This window comes from Oncorhynchus masou, chromosome 8 (genome assembly GCF_036934945.1).
Source record: "Oncorhynchus masou masou isolate Uvic2021 chromosome 8, UVic_Omas_1.1, whole genome shotgun sequence".
In the NCBI taxonomy this organism is placed as follows: domain Eukaryota; kingdom Metazoa; phylum Chordata; class Actinopteri; order Salmoniformes; family Salmonidae; genus Oncorhynchus; species Oncorhynchus masou.
The window spans coordinates 31,483,577-31,499,872 of NC_088219.1; the positions used below are offsets into that span (position 1 = coordinate 31,483,577).

At 43.0% G+C, this 16,296-nt stretch overlaps 1 protein-coding gene across 1 annotated transcript in view; it reads right to left on the bottom strand.

Moving 5' to 3' along the window:
* Positions 1-12,176, bottom strand: part of LOC135543933 (neuropeptide FF receptor 2-like) — a 35,242-nt gene extending 23,066 nt beyond the window's left edge. Inside the window, exons 1-3 of the mRNA XM_064971256.1 lie at positions 11,819-12,176; positions 1,065-1,164; positions 827-947 (exon numbers count right to left, since the gene is read on the bottom strand). Coding sequence (XP_064827328.1) covers positions 827-947; positions 1,065-1,164; positions 11,819-12,176 — 579 coding nt within the window. The remainder of the gene's footprint in view (positions 1-826; positions 948-1,064; positions 1,165-11,818) is intronic.
* Between the last annotated feature and the right edge of the window lie 4,120 nt (positions 12,177-16,296).

Here is a 16,296-nt window from a genome sequence, read left to right on the forward strand (position 1 = left end):
GATATTGTTGCTCCTGCTGCTGCTGTTGCTTCTCCTCATACCAAAGCCTCTCAGCTCTCGCCGCCTCCAGTTCTTCTTTGGGGCGGCGATATTATCCAGGCTGATCCCAGGGTCCTTCTCCAAACAATTCGTCCTCCCATGTCGATACCTCCTTTTGTTGCTCCTTGGGGCGGCTACACCCCCCTGGTTTAGCCCAGGGTCCTCTCCCGTCGAGGATTTCCTCCCAAGTCCAAAAGTCCTTTTTACGCTGCTCCTGCTGCTGCCTTTGCTGTTTCTCCTGTGGCTCCTGCCTGTTGACACGCTGCTTGGTCCGTTTAGGGTGGGTGATTCTGTAACAGTTTTCTGTAGGCGAAGGAGAGTCGGACCAAAATGCAGCGTGTAGATTGCGATCCATGTTTAATGAAAAAACGTAAAACACGAATCAATACAAATACTACAAAACAAAAAGAACGTAACGAAAACCGAAACAGCCTATACTAGTGTAAACTAACATAGAGACAGGAACAAGGACACTAAGGACAATCACCCACGAAACACACAAAGAATATGGCTGCCTAAATATGGTTCCCAATCAGAGACAACGATAATCACCTGACTCTGATTGAGAACCGCCTCAGGCAGCCATAGACTAATGCTAGACATCCCACAAAACCCCAAGACAAAAACACACCACAATAACCCATGTCACACCCTGGCCTGACCGAATAAATGAAGAATAAACATAATATATTTCGACCAGGGCGTGACAAATATGGCCTTTATAACATTGATGTTGAAACTGACATTTGAATAATAAAACCTGAGCTGTACCAGCATTAGACAGTACCTGGAGCATGACCCCTGAAGGACACATGATGGAGATAGCCAGGACCCAGATGATGACAATGATCAGCTTGGAGGTGGAGATGGTCAGCTTCTGCTTGAAGGGGTATACGATGCAGCGGAACCTGTTATAGGGAGAGGAGAGAATGGATTGTTCCTTAGTGAACATTTTCAACACACACACTTTTGTTTCACAAACACACAGCTTAAATCATGATTTCATCAGTTGAAAGAAACCTCACCTGTCCACAGCTATTGCCACCAGAGTAAAGACTGAAGCTGCCACTGATATGCCTTGAACCATCCCACTCAGCTTACACACTAAACTTCCAAAAGGCCAGCCTGTCAAGACAAAGACGTGATATGTAGAATATACAATGAAAGAAGATATCTGGGACAAATAATGAGTCAGTAGTGGATCCTTAGCTTGAATATTTTTCTTAAGAAAAAGGTACACTCTTAGAAAAAAAGGTGCTATCTAGATCCTTGAAGGATTCTTTGGCTGTCACCATCGGTGTAACGGCTGTTGGAAGGAGTGGAGGACCAAGGTGCAGAGCGGTATGTGTTCATCTTTATTATTTGAACTGAACACTGATTAACAAAAAAAAACAATGAAGAGAACGAACAAAACCAAAACAGTTCTGTCTGGTGCAGAAAGACAAAACAGAAAACGACCCACAAAACACAGGTGGGAAAAGGCTACCCAAGTATGGTTCTCAATCAGAGACAACGATAGACAGCTGCCTCTAATTGAGAACCACACCCGGCCAAACATACAGAAATAGAAAACATAGAACACAAAAACTTAGAAAGCCCACCCAACTCACGCCCTGACCAAACCAAAATAGAGACATAAAAAGGATCTCTAAGGTCAGGGCGTGACAGTACTCCCCCCCCCCCAAAAGGTGCAGACTCCGGTCGCAAAAACTAAACCTATAGTGGAGGGTCTGGGTGGGCATCTATCTGAGGTGGCGGCTTTGGTGCGGGATGTGGACCCCACTCCACCTTAGGCTTGGCCCACTTAGGTGGCACATCTGGAGAGGGGACCCTCGCCGCCGACCCCGGGCCTGGGGACCGTCGCAGCAGGCCCCGGACAGGAGGGAGACTCTGGCAGCTCCGGACAGGAGGGAGACTCTGGCAGCTCCGGACAGGACGCAGGCACACGACACACCAGTCTGGGGAGACCTACTGGAGGCCTGGTCCGTGGAGGAGGCACGGGATAGACCGGGCTATGGGGGAGCACTGCAGATCTGGTGCGTAGCCTTGGCACCACTCTTCCAGGCTGAATACCCACCTTAGCCCAGCACGTGTGGGGAGATGGAACAGGCCGCACTGGGTCCTCCTGGCGAACTTGGGAAACCGTGCCTAGAGCCGGCGCAGGACTCACCGGGCTGTGGAGGCGCACTGGAGGTCTGGAGCACCAAGCTGGCACAAGACGTGCAGGGCTGGGGAGGCGCACAGGAGGCTTGGTGCGTGGGGCTGGCACAGTCTTCACCAGACGGCTAGCACGCACCTCAGGACGAGTATGGATAGCTGACTCAGGTGACATCAAATCGAGGACACGCTCCGTTGCGCGGATGTCGTGCCTCATACACCAACACAGCAACTCTCTCATTACTCTCTCCTCCAATCTCCCCATCAACTCCTTCACTGTCTCTGCTTCGCTCCCTTCGCTCACCTCCAATTTCACCCTGACTGACTCTGGTTCCATCCTCGGCTCCTTACGGTAAGCATGGGGAGTTCGCTCAGGTCTGAATCCGGACTCTGCCACACTCCCCGTGTGCCTCCTCCCAAAACAAATTTGGGGCTACCTCTCGTGTCTGGTTCGTTGCCGTGACTCCTGGTAGCGACGTTGTTCCTCCCTCACTACTTCAGCCTGTTTCCATGGCAGGGTCTTGTCCCCTGCTATTACCTCCTCCCATGTCCACAATGTCCTCCATTCTCTCTTCTCCTGGGCCCAGGATCCCTGCTCCTCTTGGCCACGCTGCTTGGTCCTTTGGTGGTGGGTGGTTCTGTAATGGCTGTTGGAAGGAGTGGAGGACTAAGGTGCAGCGTGGTACGTGTTCATCTTTATTATTTGAACTGAACATTGATTAACACAAAAACAACGAAGAGAATGAACGAAACAATTCTGTCTGGTGCAGAAATACACAAAACATAAAATAACTACCCACAAAACAAACAGGTGGGAAAAGGCTACCTAAGTAAGGTTCTCAATCAGTGCCAACGATAGACAGCTACCTCTGATTGAGAAACACACCCGGCCAAACACACAGAAATAGAAAACATAGAACACTAAACCTAGAATGCCCACCCCAACTCACGCCCTGACCAAACCAAAATAGAGACATAAAAATGATCTCTAAGGTCAGGGCGTGGCAATTGGAGAACACTTTGAATATCCCTTTTTGGTTTGAGTAGAACCCCTTTTGCGTTCTACATGGAACCCAAAACAGTTCTACCTGGAACCAAAAAGGATTTCCTATGAGGATAGCCGAAGAACCCTTTTGGAACCCTTTTTTCTAAAAGTGTAGATAACATGCAATTTCATAAGCATGAACAAAAACGAATAGGGATAAGTGAGGGAATATGTGGAAAGACAAGTAGAGTGATTGGAAACTGTGTAATAGACATTGGGTCAAAGTAGATAGCACTAAGCACTCTAAGCTCATGACTGTGCCACTTACAGTAAGTTCTGTATAGAAGCAGCCACGGTTGACAGTCTTAGACTGATTTTGTCCATTAGACCTATCAGCTGTCAGAATATGACCATTACAGTAAACACAAACATTCAGGAAAACAACCCCAGTACCACCAACAACATAACAGAGGTAACCGGGTGCTAACCAGGGGTTGGAACCAGTTCAGAGAGCAGACATGAAAACCGGAAAATAACAAACATTTTCAAGAAACAGAAACAGAACTGGGAATTAAATGGTCTGTACTGTTCCAGAATCATTCTTTTTAAAGCACGGGAATCGGTTAATAACATTATTTTATGTTACACAAAAAAAACAAAGCGCCTGTCACTCAGAAACTTCTTCCAGTGTCTGCATGCCAGCTGAAAATCTGTCCTGGTGTGTGTGTAGCCTACCTCCCCTCCCCCTCTGAATATTGATTTTTTTATTAGAGAAGAATGGATTCACTTTTTCAATGCTAGTTAAAGATACTATTGTTTCACATTGGACTTATTAACTACAAAAAGGTCATTTTAAATGTTGGTGCCGATCTACACACAGAAGCGTGTTAGCTAGCTCTGGTCCAGCGTTAAGCCAATCAGAAGTTCAGAGAAATTCAAAGTTCCTCCACAGAAGCCGCTCCTCCCGAGATAAAATTCTGTAGGTATAAGTCAGAAGATGCATGTCATAACATAATGCACTAGAACAAGGGTGCTAGCCTTGGCATGCAAGGGTATATGCCTTAGCACGCCAAGGCTTTTTTTAAATTATTATTTGGCTTGCCAAGCCTTGGCTTGATTTTTATTATCTCACTTATTTTCACCAGGTAATTAATTTTAATAGACTGGACAAAATTTGTGAAATTGCATGCATTGGTTTCGAAATTGCATTGATATTCACCGCAATGTTGTAGTTATTACCAAGGTATGTCAACCTGATTAGCCAATGGGTTTTCATGATTTTGCAGGAGATTAATATTATTAGTTCAGCGCAAGATGACCCGCCTCGCCTCTCCCGCCAAATTCAAAACCAAGACGGCACTGAAGATGAGAGATTCGTTTTCACTTGGCTATGAGCTAGCAAGCTTTCTTTTGTTTATTTAAAATGGTTCAGGCCGCAAAATCTCATCAGCAAAGAAAAAATAAGGCAGATTTCCACTCATGTATTGCCTCTTGGACAACAGAATATGGATTCTCTGTTGGTCGTCAAGTCAAGTGCACAGTGTCGTTTTGAAACGAGACATGAGAAAAACTTAATTTTGAATGAATCAAGATGGCCGTGTCCAGGTATGAAAAGCAAAGAAGTGTGTTTAAAAAATCTACATGCAGTCAAAAATCAAGCAACAGAGGGGAGCTACAAAAGTTGCGCAGTGCACTGCTAAACATGGAAAACCATTTACTGAAGGGAAATATATCAAGGAGTCTTTCCTCAGTAGTTCGCAGGCTTTATTTGATGTATTGTCTAACAAAGACAAAATCATCTCAAAGATCGAATACATGCCTGTGTCTGCCAGAACTGTTGAAAGGCACATTACTGAGATGGTTGAAAATATAAAGGAGCAGCAAACTGTAGCGTTAAAGTGTGGCTCTTGATGAGAGTGTGGATGTGAATGGCATTCCACATCTGTCAGTTGTTGCAAGATACTGTGACTCAGAGCATGTACGCGACAAGCTCCTTTGTCTAAAACCCATGCATGGTACTACTAAAGGGGAAGATGTAGGAAAACCCTTCACTGATCATTGTCGATATTAAAAACATATTCCCTATTACAACTGACCGTGTCCCCGCTATGGTGGGGAAACAAAGGATTTGCAATGCTGATAGAAGATAAGATTGGCCACCCCTGTGGTTAATTTTCACTGTATCATTCACCAAGAGAATATGTTACAATATTTCAAATTCCGATTTAGGTACTGCGATGGCTACTGTAGTTAAAATCGTGAATTTCTTTGTTGCTCGCTTATCTTTGACACAGACAGTTTGACACTGCTGAAAGAGATGGAACAAATCCTCAAAGGCGTGCCTCTTCACTGCAGTTTCAGGTGGTTAAGTGGAGGGAAGGTTCTGGAGCGGTTTGTGAAGTGTTTGGATACGGTTAAAGCTTTTTGTCAGAAAAGGGCCAAAACTACCCAAAGCTTGAGGATGAGGATTGGCTTGTAAAATTGATGTTTCTCACTGATATAACAGGTCACCTCACTGAGCTCAACCTGCGCCTGCATGGTGAAGGCTAAACAGTGCTGGATCTGTTCAATGCATGGAAGGTATTGTTTGTCAAGATAGAAGTTACTCGCGGGATGTCCAAAGTGGAACTTTCGGGCACTTCAAGCAACTCAAAGGGCTGTTGATTCCACACATTGTCAGTGCTGACGTTATCGGAGTGTACATGGGGGAGCTGAGTTCCCTGAACGATTTCAAGACTTCACGTAACATGGCCCAATGTTTTCTTTTTTGATCAAGTCAGACAACTTTGAGGAGAGCGACTTGGATCTGTCTGTGTGTCAGTGGATGGGTATCGAGGACTCTGAAAGGCAGCTGATCGAGCTCAAGGCATCCTCCCTTTGGTCATCAAAATTGACAGAGCTGCGCAAAGAACCGGAAGGGACTGAGAGAGATCAGGGGGCCTCCATTATCCACTGTTGGAAGAGCATGCCAGTGAAATTTGACAGTCTGAAGAATGTTATATTTGCAATGCTTTCAGCATTTGGATCCACTTATCTATGTGAACAGATCTTTTCACACATGAAGTCAACCCTGAGCCCTTCACGCCACCGGCTGACAACGGACCACTCAGAGGCCTGTGTCTCCGCAGCTCAAAGTCTCCAAATATAGCATAGATATTACGCAGCTCAGATATGGAAAGCAGGGACAAGGATCACACTAAATTGGTAAGATGTGAATTTCAACACCAAATGATATAACCTTGTAATGTTCACGCCAGAAAATTTCAGCAAGTACTAATGTAAACGTGTGTGTATTTGTGTTGCAGGGGATTTGGAATAAGACGTGGGAGATGGAAGACGGAGTAGGCTACAATGCTCAGCAACAGATATGGAGATGATAATATGGAAATAAGATGTTTGTTTTTTACATTCAGTTATGTTCAGGGCTGTTGGTAGGCTTAACTGTCATCTTAGAAGTTTATTTTTATTGAAGCTTGTATCTTTTAATCACATGTATTATTTGACCTTTGTAGCCTATTTTGTAATGGGACTGTTCCACAAAAACACATGAAAGAGGAGCAATTTATACACATTATTATTATTATTATTTTAAACAAAGATGCATAAATCATATTTCCAAGTGTTCCAACAAAATGTTCACATATAAACAATTGAAATGTCTGATAAATGCAATTAAAAACAGTAGAAGACACTTGAATCGAAATCTGGATTCTATCTAGATAAAACACATCCAAGGAATATTATCCATAAATCAAAACCATAAAACTACCATTTAGACCGCTTTACGAAACATAATATACATAAAGCCACTCTTATCAAGTCACAATAAGACCGAATTCAAATTAATACATCAAAATTAAAATGACCATAGCATTAAAACTGCTGACCACAACTGCATGTCAGACAAATACACATAACGCAATGAAATAAGAGGCATAACATCAAAGGAATTATTTACAATCATCAAGGACGCTTGCCAAACAATATCGACCAAACAATGGCGAAAATCAGGAAGTACAATACAAACATCTATAGATGCGTTTGAAAAGGAGCGAAGACGGCGCCGGATTCCACAACTTGGACATAGCCTTGGTGCGGTATTGCTCATCTGATGCAGGTAGGCCTTTAGTGGAGCTGGGTTGTGCTAATGGACAGCACCTCCGTTTAGCGAGCTATGGAATGCATCCGTGTGTCCGCAATTAGACATAAAACAAACACAATTAGTTATAATATACATAGAAAATCATAACTGGCATGCAGATTGTTAGAAATGGTAGGATAAATTGTGAGATGGCACTCCACACAAAAAAAGGTTGCCTGCCCCTGCACTAGGAGTACCCTAGCTCTATAGGTGGTAAATCATTTCATCTGAATAATTTGATTCAATGCAATTTCCTCTTTGAGGACTGCAACTGTAGAAATACAATTTATTTATGCCTATTAATATGCCATTGTCAACTTCCTGTCTATGGTTATTTTGCTCACTGTCAATTGCTCGTTGTCCAGTAAAATAGTATTATGATTAATGCAGTCAGTCTACCGATTCAACATTGGCCTACAAATGCATTTGCATTATGACAGCTAAATCTCCCATAGTAACCATGCCATTCCTAACACAAAAACAAAAAAACAGCAAAATATAGTGTCCAGTGGTATATAAGAGGACAACGCTCTTCTTTTGGTCTTAAAATCGCTTACCGTGTTATAATATAGATTATCAATTTATTTTCCTGTGTCTATTCTCTTCCTTAGTTGTCTGTCAATGTTGTACAATGTTATAGCTATAGCAAATGCTTAAGAATGAATGATTTTCCATTTACAGTATAATGGTTGATATCCAACCGTTGGTTGGATTGTGATTGTAGGGCTATGCGCTGCAAATGAGCGTAAACTAAACCATAATGGTGCCATGCATCTGACTTGACTGTTGGTGATTGAATGTGTTTAAAAATGTATATAAATACGTTGTTTTAATTTATTTATTTGACTATTTTTGGGGGATAGAAATGCTCACAATTTGAGAAAATGTACTTGTTCTCTCATGGCTGACTACCAGGAAGTTAGAAAAGACAAGCTAAGTGGGCAGAGAGCTTGTATTCATGAGCTCGCCTTTATTGACAGCTCTTTGAAACTCCTATGTCAAGAAACTTGGATGCAGTGAGCCGTGTTGCAAAAAAATGATCTCAAGAAAATTTGGTGATGTACAAAACAACTCAAACAACATTTAAATTTAATCAATTATGTAAATTATTTATATATCTCCCATTTGTCTCTTGTGTCACAGCAACACCGATTAATGTGTTGAAATGACAACTGGTAGAGTTTTTAACAACCCTTCCCTGCCTTTTGTCCCATGCTGGCTGAAGACCTAGCTAGACAGTAACTAACTCACATCAGATACAGATGAAAGGAGAGACATTTAATTATCTTTGCCATGGATGGATAGTGTGAACTTTTAATTATATTTGCTGACAGCCTACAGTAAATTTTTGGCACCAATTGTGCAAGTTCTCCCACTTAAAAAGATAAGAGAGGTCTGTAATTTTCATCGTAGGTACACTTCAACTATGACAGACAAAATTAGAAAAAAAAATCCAGAAAATCACATTGTAGGATTTTTTATGAATTTATTTGCAAATTATGGTGGAAAATAAGTATTTGGTCAATAACAAAAGTTTATCTCAATACTTTGTTATATACCATTTGTTGGCAATGACAGAGGTTTGCTTATCCCTGCTGCAGACGTTCTTACAAAAAAGCAGTGGTTTGATCAAACAAGGGCTGACTCAGTTTGAGTACTGGCCATCGCAATCAGATAGGGTCTTGCAGGTGGCCTCTCTTGTCTTTCAATGATAAAAAAATATTCAGAAGTGGTTCCAGAGGACCAGGGGTACCAACTCTGTATTTATAGTCACAAAACCAACTATGCTTTTGGGTAATCTCAAATTGTCTTGTCGGAAGAAGGATTTGACTGGCTACAGCGCTTCCACCAAATCCACCCCTCTCTTAGCGGTTATTAGGGATCATCCGAGACATTTTTCTTTAGCTGTCGGGGCAAGGCGTAAGCGTGGGGGAAATATTTGAAGAGTATGGGCTGTGATGTGACGTTTGGAAGTCTAAGGTGTTCAATTTTCAACATTCAATTTCACCCAAGATAGCTTCACACAGGAATTGTGAATTACATTTTGGATACACAGAATCGTTATTAGAATTCGGTCAGGTTGCCCAGAAAACCAAGAATGCTGATTCAAAATAAATTGAGAATAAGTTATAATTGTGCATCATTTTATTGAGTTTGTGTCCTTAATCGGATGGTCTTTATTTGGTCTGCCCCAGCCCTCCCTGGCCCCGGATCTTTCATTTATTTTTAAGGGTGGGTTACCATGTGCAGGGCTGAACTGTGAACAACAGTGTGGAGCTCCATAGGGTGGGCTTAGGGAGTAGGCCATGGTCTCAGGCCCAGTGAGAGGTCAGGCAAGAGGCCAGGCAGGTGGATTGGCAGGGCAGGCATGGAGGGCAGGCCTAGAGCTCTGGGCTTAGGCTGTGGAGCTCCAGTGTAAGGCGTGGAGCTCCAGAGGGTGAGGCAGGAGTGAAACGCAGGAAGTGGGAGCCTGTCTGGAGCTCCATAGAGGGCCAAGGGAGAAGGTTGAAAAGTGGGACTGTCATTTTTCAGAGTGCTCCTATTGATTTGTATTGGGTGACCAGGTATTGGGTGCCCTTGGTTAACTGCTCTGAAACGGCCAGTGGCTCCCCCCAGTGACTGACCCTGGGTAGGGGCCTTGGTCTCCCCAGTCGGGGCCTCCCCGAAACAAAGTCATTGACACCCACCCCTGGAGCTTTCCTCCTATCCCGCTCGGATACCAGGTGCATGGAGCCAGTGTGCGGTTCCAACTAAAGTAAATCGCTGATATTTATATGCTTGTATCTCTCCCAATACAGACTTGTTCAGGGTCGATTGGGGGTCGCTGGTGAACTGGGTCTTACCAACTTTCTCTCCCAAAATGGACCTGTTGGTTCCCATCGCCTGGATTTGCCTATAGGGAGAAGCTCAGGGAATTGGCAGTGTGGTGCCAGGAAAATAACCTCTCCCTCAATGTGAGCAAGACAAAGGAGCTGATTGTAGACTACAGGAAAACGCTGGCTAAACAGGCACCCATTAACATCAACAGGGCTGCAGTGGAGCGGGTTGAGAGTTTGAGAGATCACCAATGATCTACCATAGTCAAAACACACCAAGACAGTCGTGAAGAGGGCACGACAAAACATGTTCCCCCCTCAGGAGGCTGAAAAGATTTGGCATGGGTCCCCAAATCCTTAAAAAAATTATACAGCGGCACCATCGAGAGCATCCTGACTGGTTGCATCACTGCCTGGTATGGCAACTGCTCTGCGTCCTACCGTAAGGCGCTACAGAGGGTAGTGCGTACGGCCCAGTACATCACTGGGGCCAATTAATCAAATGGCCACTGGACTACTACATTTACACCCCTCCATTTGTTTCGTACACTACTGCTACTCACTATTTATTATATATGCATAATCACCTCACCCCTACCTAAATATACAAATTACCTCTAACCAGTACCCCCGCACACTGACTCGGTACATGTAACCCCTTTATATAGCCTCGTTATTGTTATGTTATTGTGTTACTTTTTTAATTAATTTTTTTTTTTTTGTTTATTTGGTAAATATTTTCTTAACTCTTTCTGAACTGCACTGTTGGTTAAGGGCTTGTAAGTAAGCATTTCACGGTAAGGTCTACAATTGTTTAATTCGGGGCACGTGACAAATAAAGTTTGATTTGATTGTGCCAGACTGGCTCTCCCCCTTTCTCTGTCTAGCCACTAGCCTCCGCGTAAAAACAAAATGGTGAAAACACCTTGCTGCCCCAGGTTACTCCTGGGGCTACGCCTGTCTGAGGGTAGCTTTGCCATCAATCGGAACCCCCGGATTTTCACAGTTGGGGCCGTAGCAGGCCTCCTCCTTGTGGCCTTCGTCCTCCTAAGTGTAGACCAGGACGACTCGGTGGAAAGAGAGGGGGTCTCGGCTCTCTCCCTTCTCCTCCGTGCACTCCTCCTTTCCCTTCCCGTCTCGGAGGGAGGCACCCACCTGACTCTGCGTCCCGGCTCCCCGCATCTCACCATTTTGCCTGGGTTGCACCCAACTGACTCTCTCCGTTTCCCTCATTATGCACGGCATCAAGGCTGCGTCTGAAGAGGATTGGGGGTTGCTGGTGAACCGGGTATTCTCATTTGTTTCCCTGTCGTACTCTGCTAAGCACTGCCTAATTCAAACCTCTGCTGTTGGCAGTGTAGTGCAGTGCAGTGTGGCTCACTCCTACCGCCTCTCTATCCCTTGGCTCGGGGAGCTCGTGGTCGGGAGAGGGCTTTGGCTCTGACTCTGCACCCTGGCACCCCATATCCCCCCATTTTTTTAGCAGGTGTCCCATAAGGACAGAGAGAGGTAGTGCGTCCACGTCCTTACCAACCATTGCCTGCCCAGGTGCCCTCCACAGCTGTGGGCAATCCTGCAATTGTGTAGGGTTAAGGTTGAGCCAAAGTTTGGACATGAAACTATGGTTAGTGTTGTGGTTGAGGGGGTAGGGTCAGGGTTCGGAGGCATTTGAGTACTAACCTGTTATGATGTTGTCCACCAGGGTAGTGGGCATACAGAATATGCCAACCAACAAATCACTAATAGCCAGATTGAGTATGAAGAGGTTGGTGACTGTCCTCATATTCTTGCTACGCAGCACGATGAAACACACCACACCATTCCCCACCATACAGACCAGGAAGATGAGCAGGTAGGACACAATGAAGACTACCGCCACCGAGGGCCCGTGGAGGTACAAGTCCACATAGGTGATATTCTGTTGGGTGTAGTGGTAGGGTGGGTATTGGAGGCATTGGGGGTCCCTTGAGGAGTTGAAGTAAAAGGTGTTCCAGTCTTCTGAGCTGTTGGAGCAGTTGGGATCCAGAGTCTGTGTCATGGTGGAATCTGAGGAGAGATTGAGGGGGTGAGGGAAAGAGAGAGAAAGAGAAAATGGGAGGGAGAGTATGACGGCGAGATGGTGGTTTTAGATTGTGGGTTTCTTTGTGCTGAACAGATAGTGAAATGATTCGTCACGTTGGACACCTTGTGAATATACTGTAGTGGTTGACAAAAGAAAAGTTCTGGTAGAGATGATGTGCAACAGTCTGGCTATTTTCAGATTCAATTTTTTCTCCGTCAATAGCCATCTTTCTATTGTGGCGTTGAACCTTGAAGGCACTTACCATTGACATACAGTACACCATACGTGATAAATATTATATTGTGTGTACTGTAGGTCTCTATGGATGTGTGTGTGTGGCAGTAAGTGGAGGGAGGCGTAAACAGGGCTGTAGTGGAGGGTAAACGCAAGTAAATACCGTTTACAAACCTTTTTTATTTTGCTCAAGCGTTTACCCACCTTTTGCGGGAAAATGCATTAAAAGTATAGGGAGCATTACTTCTTTAAACAATCCTGAATGGCTATCAGCATTCACCCACCTATTATTTTACCACTACATCACTGGGTGTAACCATTTCAACCTTTCAAGTCATTCAGATTTAAATTACCAGGACCGTGTGCTGAGACTGTTAGAAACATTAAATCAAATCAAATGTATTTATATAGCCCTTCGTACATCAGCTGATATCTCAAAGTGCTGTACAGAAACCCAGCCTAAAACCCCAAACAGCAAGCAATGCAGGTGTAGAAGCACGGTGGTTAGGAAAAACTCCCTAGAAAGGCCAAAACCTAGGAAGAAACCTAGAGAGGAACCAGGCTATGTGGGGTGGCCAGTCCTCTTCTGGCTGTGCCGGGTAGAGATTATAACAGAACATGGCCAAGATGTTCAAATGTTCATAAATGACCAGCATGGTCGAATAATAATAAGGCAGAACAGTTGAAACTGGAGCAGCAGCACGGCCAGGTGGACTGGGGACAGCAAGGAGTCATCATGTCAGGTAGTCCTATTTACAAAATCATCCAATCAAGAAAGCCCATACTCAGAAAGGTAAAAGCCTTCACAATCTACAGGTAATAAAAGGCAATACACACACACACACACACACACACACACACACACACACACACACACACACACACACACACACACACACACACACACACACACACACACACACACACACACACACACACACACACACACACACACACACACACACACACACACACACACACACACACACAATTAAAACATGAGCTTGAGTGAAAAATTCCAATGTTTTTTTTATGGTGATATTCTTTTGGCATGCTGGTACCCCTCTGTGCACCAAGGCATCAAAGCGATCAATCACATCACTTCAAAAAATTGGCAAATTTCTCAAATATTTGACTGGAGAGAATTATCCTTGATATCAAGCTCTTTTCTCTCTGAAGTTCCAAACTGCCAATGATTGATAAGTACACTCCTTTAGGCTGTTGTTAACTTTCACATATGACATTTTAACAGAGTTGACAAGTAGTTTTGAAGTCCTCTTTTCTAGCTAAATACACTTCACATACCACCTGTGGGCACTTTCATCCTTACTTTACTCTTTACTTCTAAAGAAAGGTAAATGAAGAAGTTCAATTGGATTTAGAAAAAACTGCACCAACATGAGAAATGATCCGATCAGACTGACTTCCAGATGCTGTCAGTTCACCTGCAGCACTTCATTACTTAAGCCACAGGTGAGACCCACTGATGGAATTGACCATATAGCAATCATTCTGAATTTCAATCAGCATATTCTCTAGGGCTGTCTCCTGGGCAGATCTGGGTTTTAAAAAATACGTAAAAACATTTGACTGCCTGGAGTGCCAAGTGGGGTTTTCTCTAGTGGTTTATTTAATTGGTTGCATTGCACCAGGCAAGCTCAATCAAGTACAGCTAAATTATTTGAAAGATCACAAATACTAATTGAATCCAGGCTAAACACAGATAAACTTATCTGTAATCCTCTACAACCTCCAGTCAACAACTGGACATGACCAGATCCAAGACCAGACCAAAACCAAGATATTAAGATCAGCAAGCAGAATGAATGAGAAGCAATTAGTCACCCTATGCACATACACAGAATGCCAGATGTGAAGAAATCAAGAGAGATATCAGAACCTTTTTATGGAAATAATTCAAATTGAACTCATGTAGATGTTAGAATTCAATATGTAATAAAATATCTATATTTAATTACATTCACACAAACTCAATTTCAGTTCCTGAATTATAAACTTAATTGTGCCAATCTCTAGCTGAAATTAGATGGATGGGAGTGGGTGGACTGCTATACCACCTGCCATTGATCAGAAAGACAGTCGTATACACTGTAGGCCATCTACTCACTGAACTTTGACACTACAACTTAAATATGTAGTTGTAGAGTATCAATTAAGGTCAGTCATATAATTAGGTTGATTATGGACAATGTGATGGCAGTCGTCATCTCACTTTGAAAAGTGACAATTTGTATGCGTTTCACTTCACACTTCACATGGTCATAACCTGTAATAATATGGTCATAGCTGTCATGACCCATATATTTTCACATGTTGTGACATATATTGCATTATTTTATGGCTAATTGTGACAACTACGTAAGTGTCAAAACCCACATGTATTCACATTTTTTTCCCTGCCAAGAAGCTTCCTTTTGTTTGACAGTGTGTTCCTTAAATCCTTTATGGTAACTTGTCATGCATTTTTTACAGTCATATTTTTTTCATCAGATTTGAAAGAACTTGTGGAAAATACACTTTATGACACTGTCAATAAGCATTATAAACATCAGAATCGTGTAAGCCAGATAGGCCTACCAAAGTACAGTCAGTCAGTCATCAGTTAAAAAGAGGATGTCTTGTCCTGCTCCTGAAATCTGCTCTTGCATTCATCAGCAACAGAGCTTTGTTGTGGGTGTATATGTGACATTAATGTGTACACAATTACCATTTAATATGGTCAATTTCAAAAAATGTGATATAACATAAAAATACTGTTGACAAGTATGCTATGGTGTAATGGAATGTTTTGCCTTGTGTGGTAGGTTTTGTGGGTCTTGAACCTCTTTACGTAGGTTTCATAACCAGCCATACAATAACTACCGTGGTAGGTTTTGTGGGTTTGGACACTCTTATGTAGGTGTCATAATCAGCTATAAAATAACGCAATATACGTCACAACCGGTCTAAAAAAATGTGTCATGACCATATTATGACAGGTTATGACAAGTTATGCCAGCTGTTATGACATATTATATGACATTATATGACATATTATGACCATGTCATAATGTGTTATGATGCTAGGTGTCAACTAAAGTGTTACCAAAAAAAAGAAAGATCTTGCCTTACCTTAAGAACTTCATAAAATGTCCAACTGATAATATTTCCCTCCAAAAGGTGATGTAGAAAACTAGAAGAGGAAGACTCAAAAGTCCAAAGAGATAGATGTGCTCACTTCTGAATGAGAGCACTGCTTTGAAGAAAATCTGTACATAGCAACTACCGAGAAGAGAGACAAGGACTGACTGTTGTCGCTCCGTGCGCTTTGGCACAAATAAATCCAATAACAAGCACAAGAGGCGCAGTATTGCAGGGCGGGTAGGTAAAGTGCGTGCTGCTGTTATGATGCTGATGTTTTTTCGAGACTGATGGTTTGTTTATACGGTTGAGAGGCTACCAGCACTGCTCTTTGGAAAATATGAAATACCAGCACTGCTCTACTGTACTGTAAAATATGAAATGCCCCCTCGTAGAATTAACTCTAACTAATGTTTACGATCACAAATAACAATAACTGTAGGGCCCTGTTTATAAATGTGGATGTCGACATTGGCACGTTCATGATTTTCTGGCACAGTAAATGCCGCACAAGGCTACGGGCCAGAAGGTTAAGGGTTCGCTGACCACCACAGACAAATCTACCTGACTGTTTTATTATGCCTAAACTAAAAATCAAATCAAATCAAATGTATTTGTCACATACACATGGTTAGCAGATGTTAATGCGAGTGTCGCGAAATGCTTGTGCTTCTAGTTCCGACAATGCAGTAATAACCAACGAGTAATCTAACCTAACAAT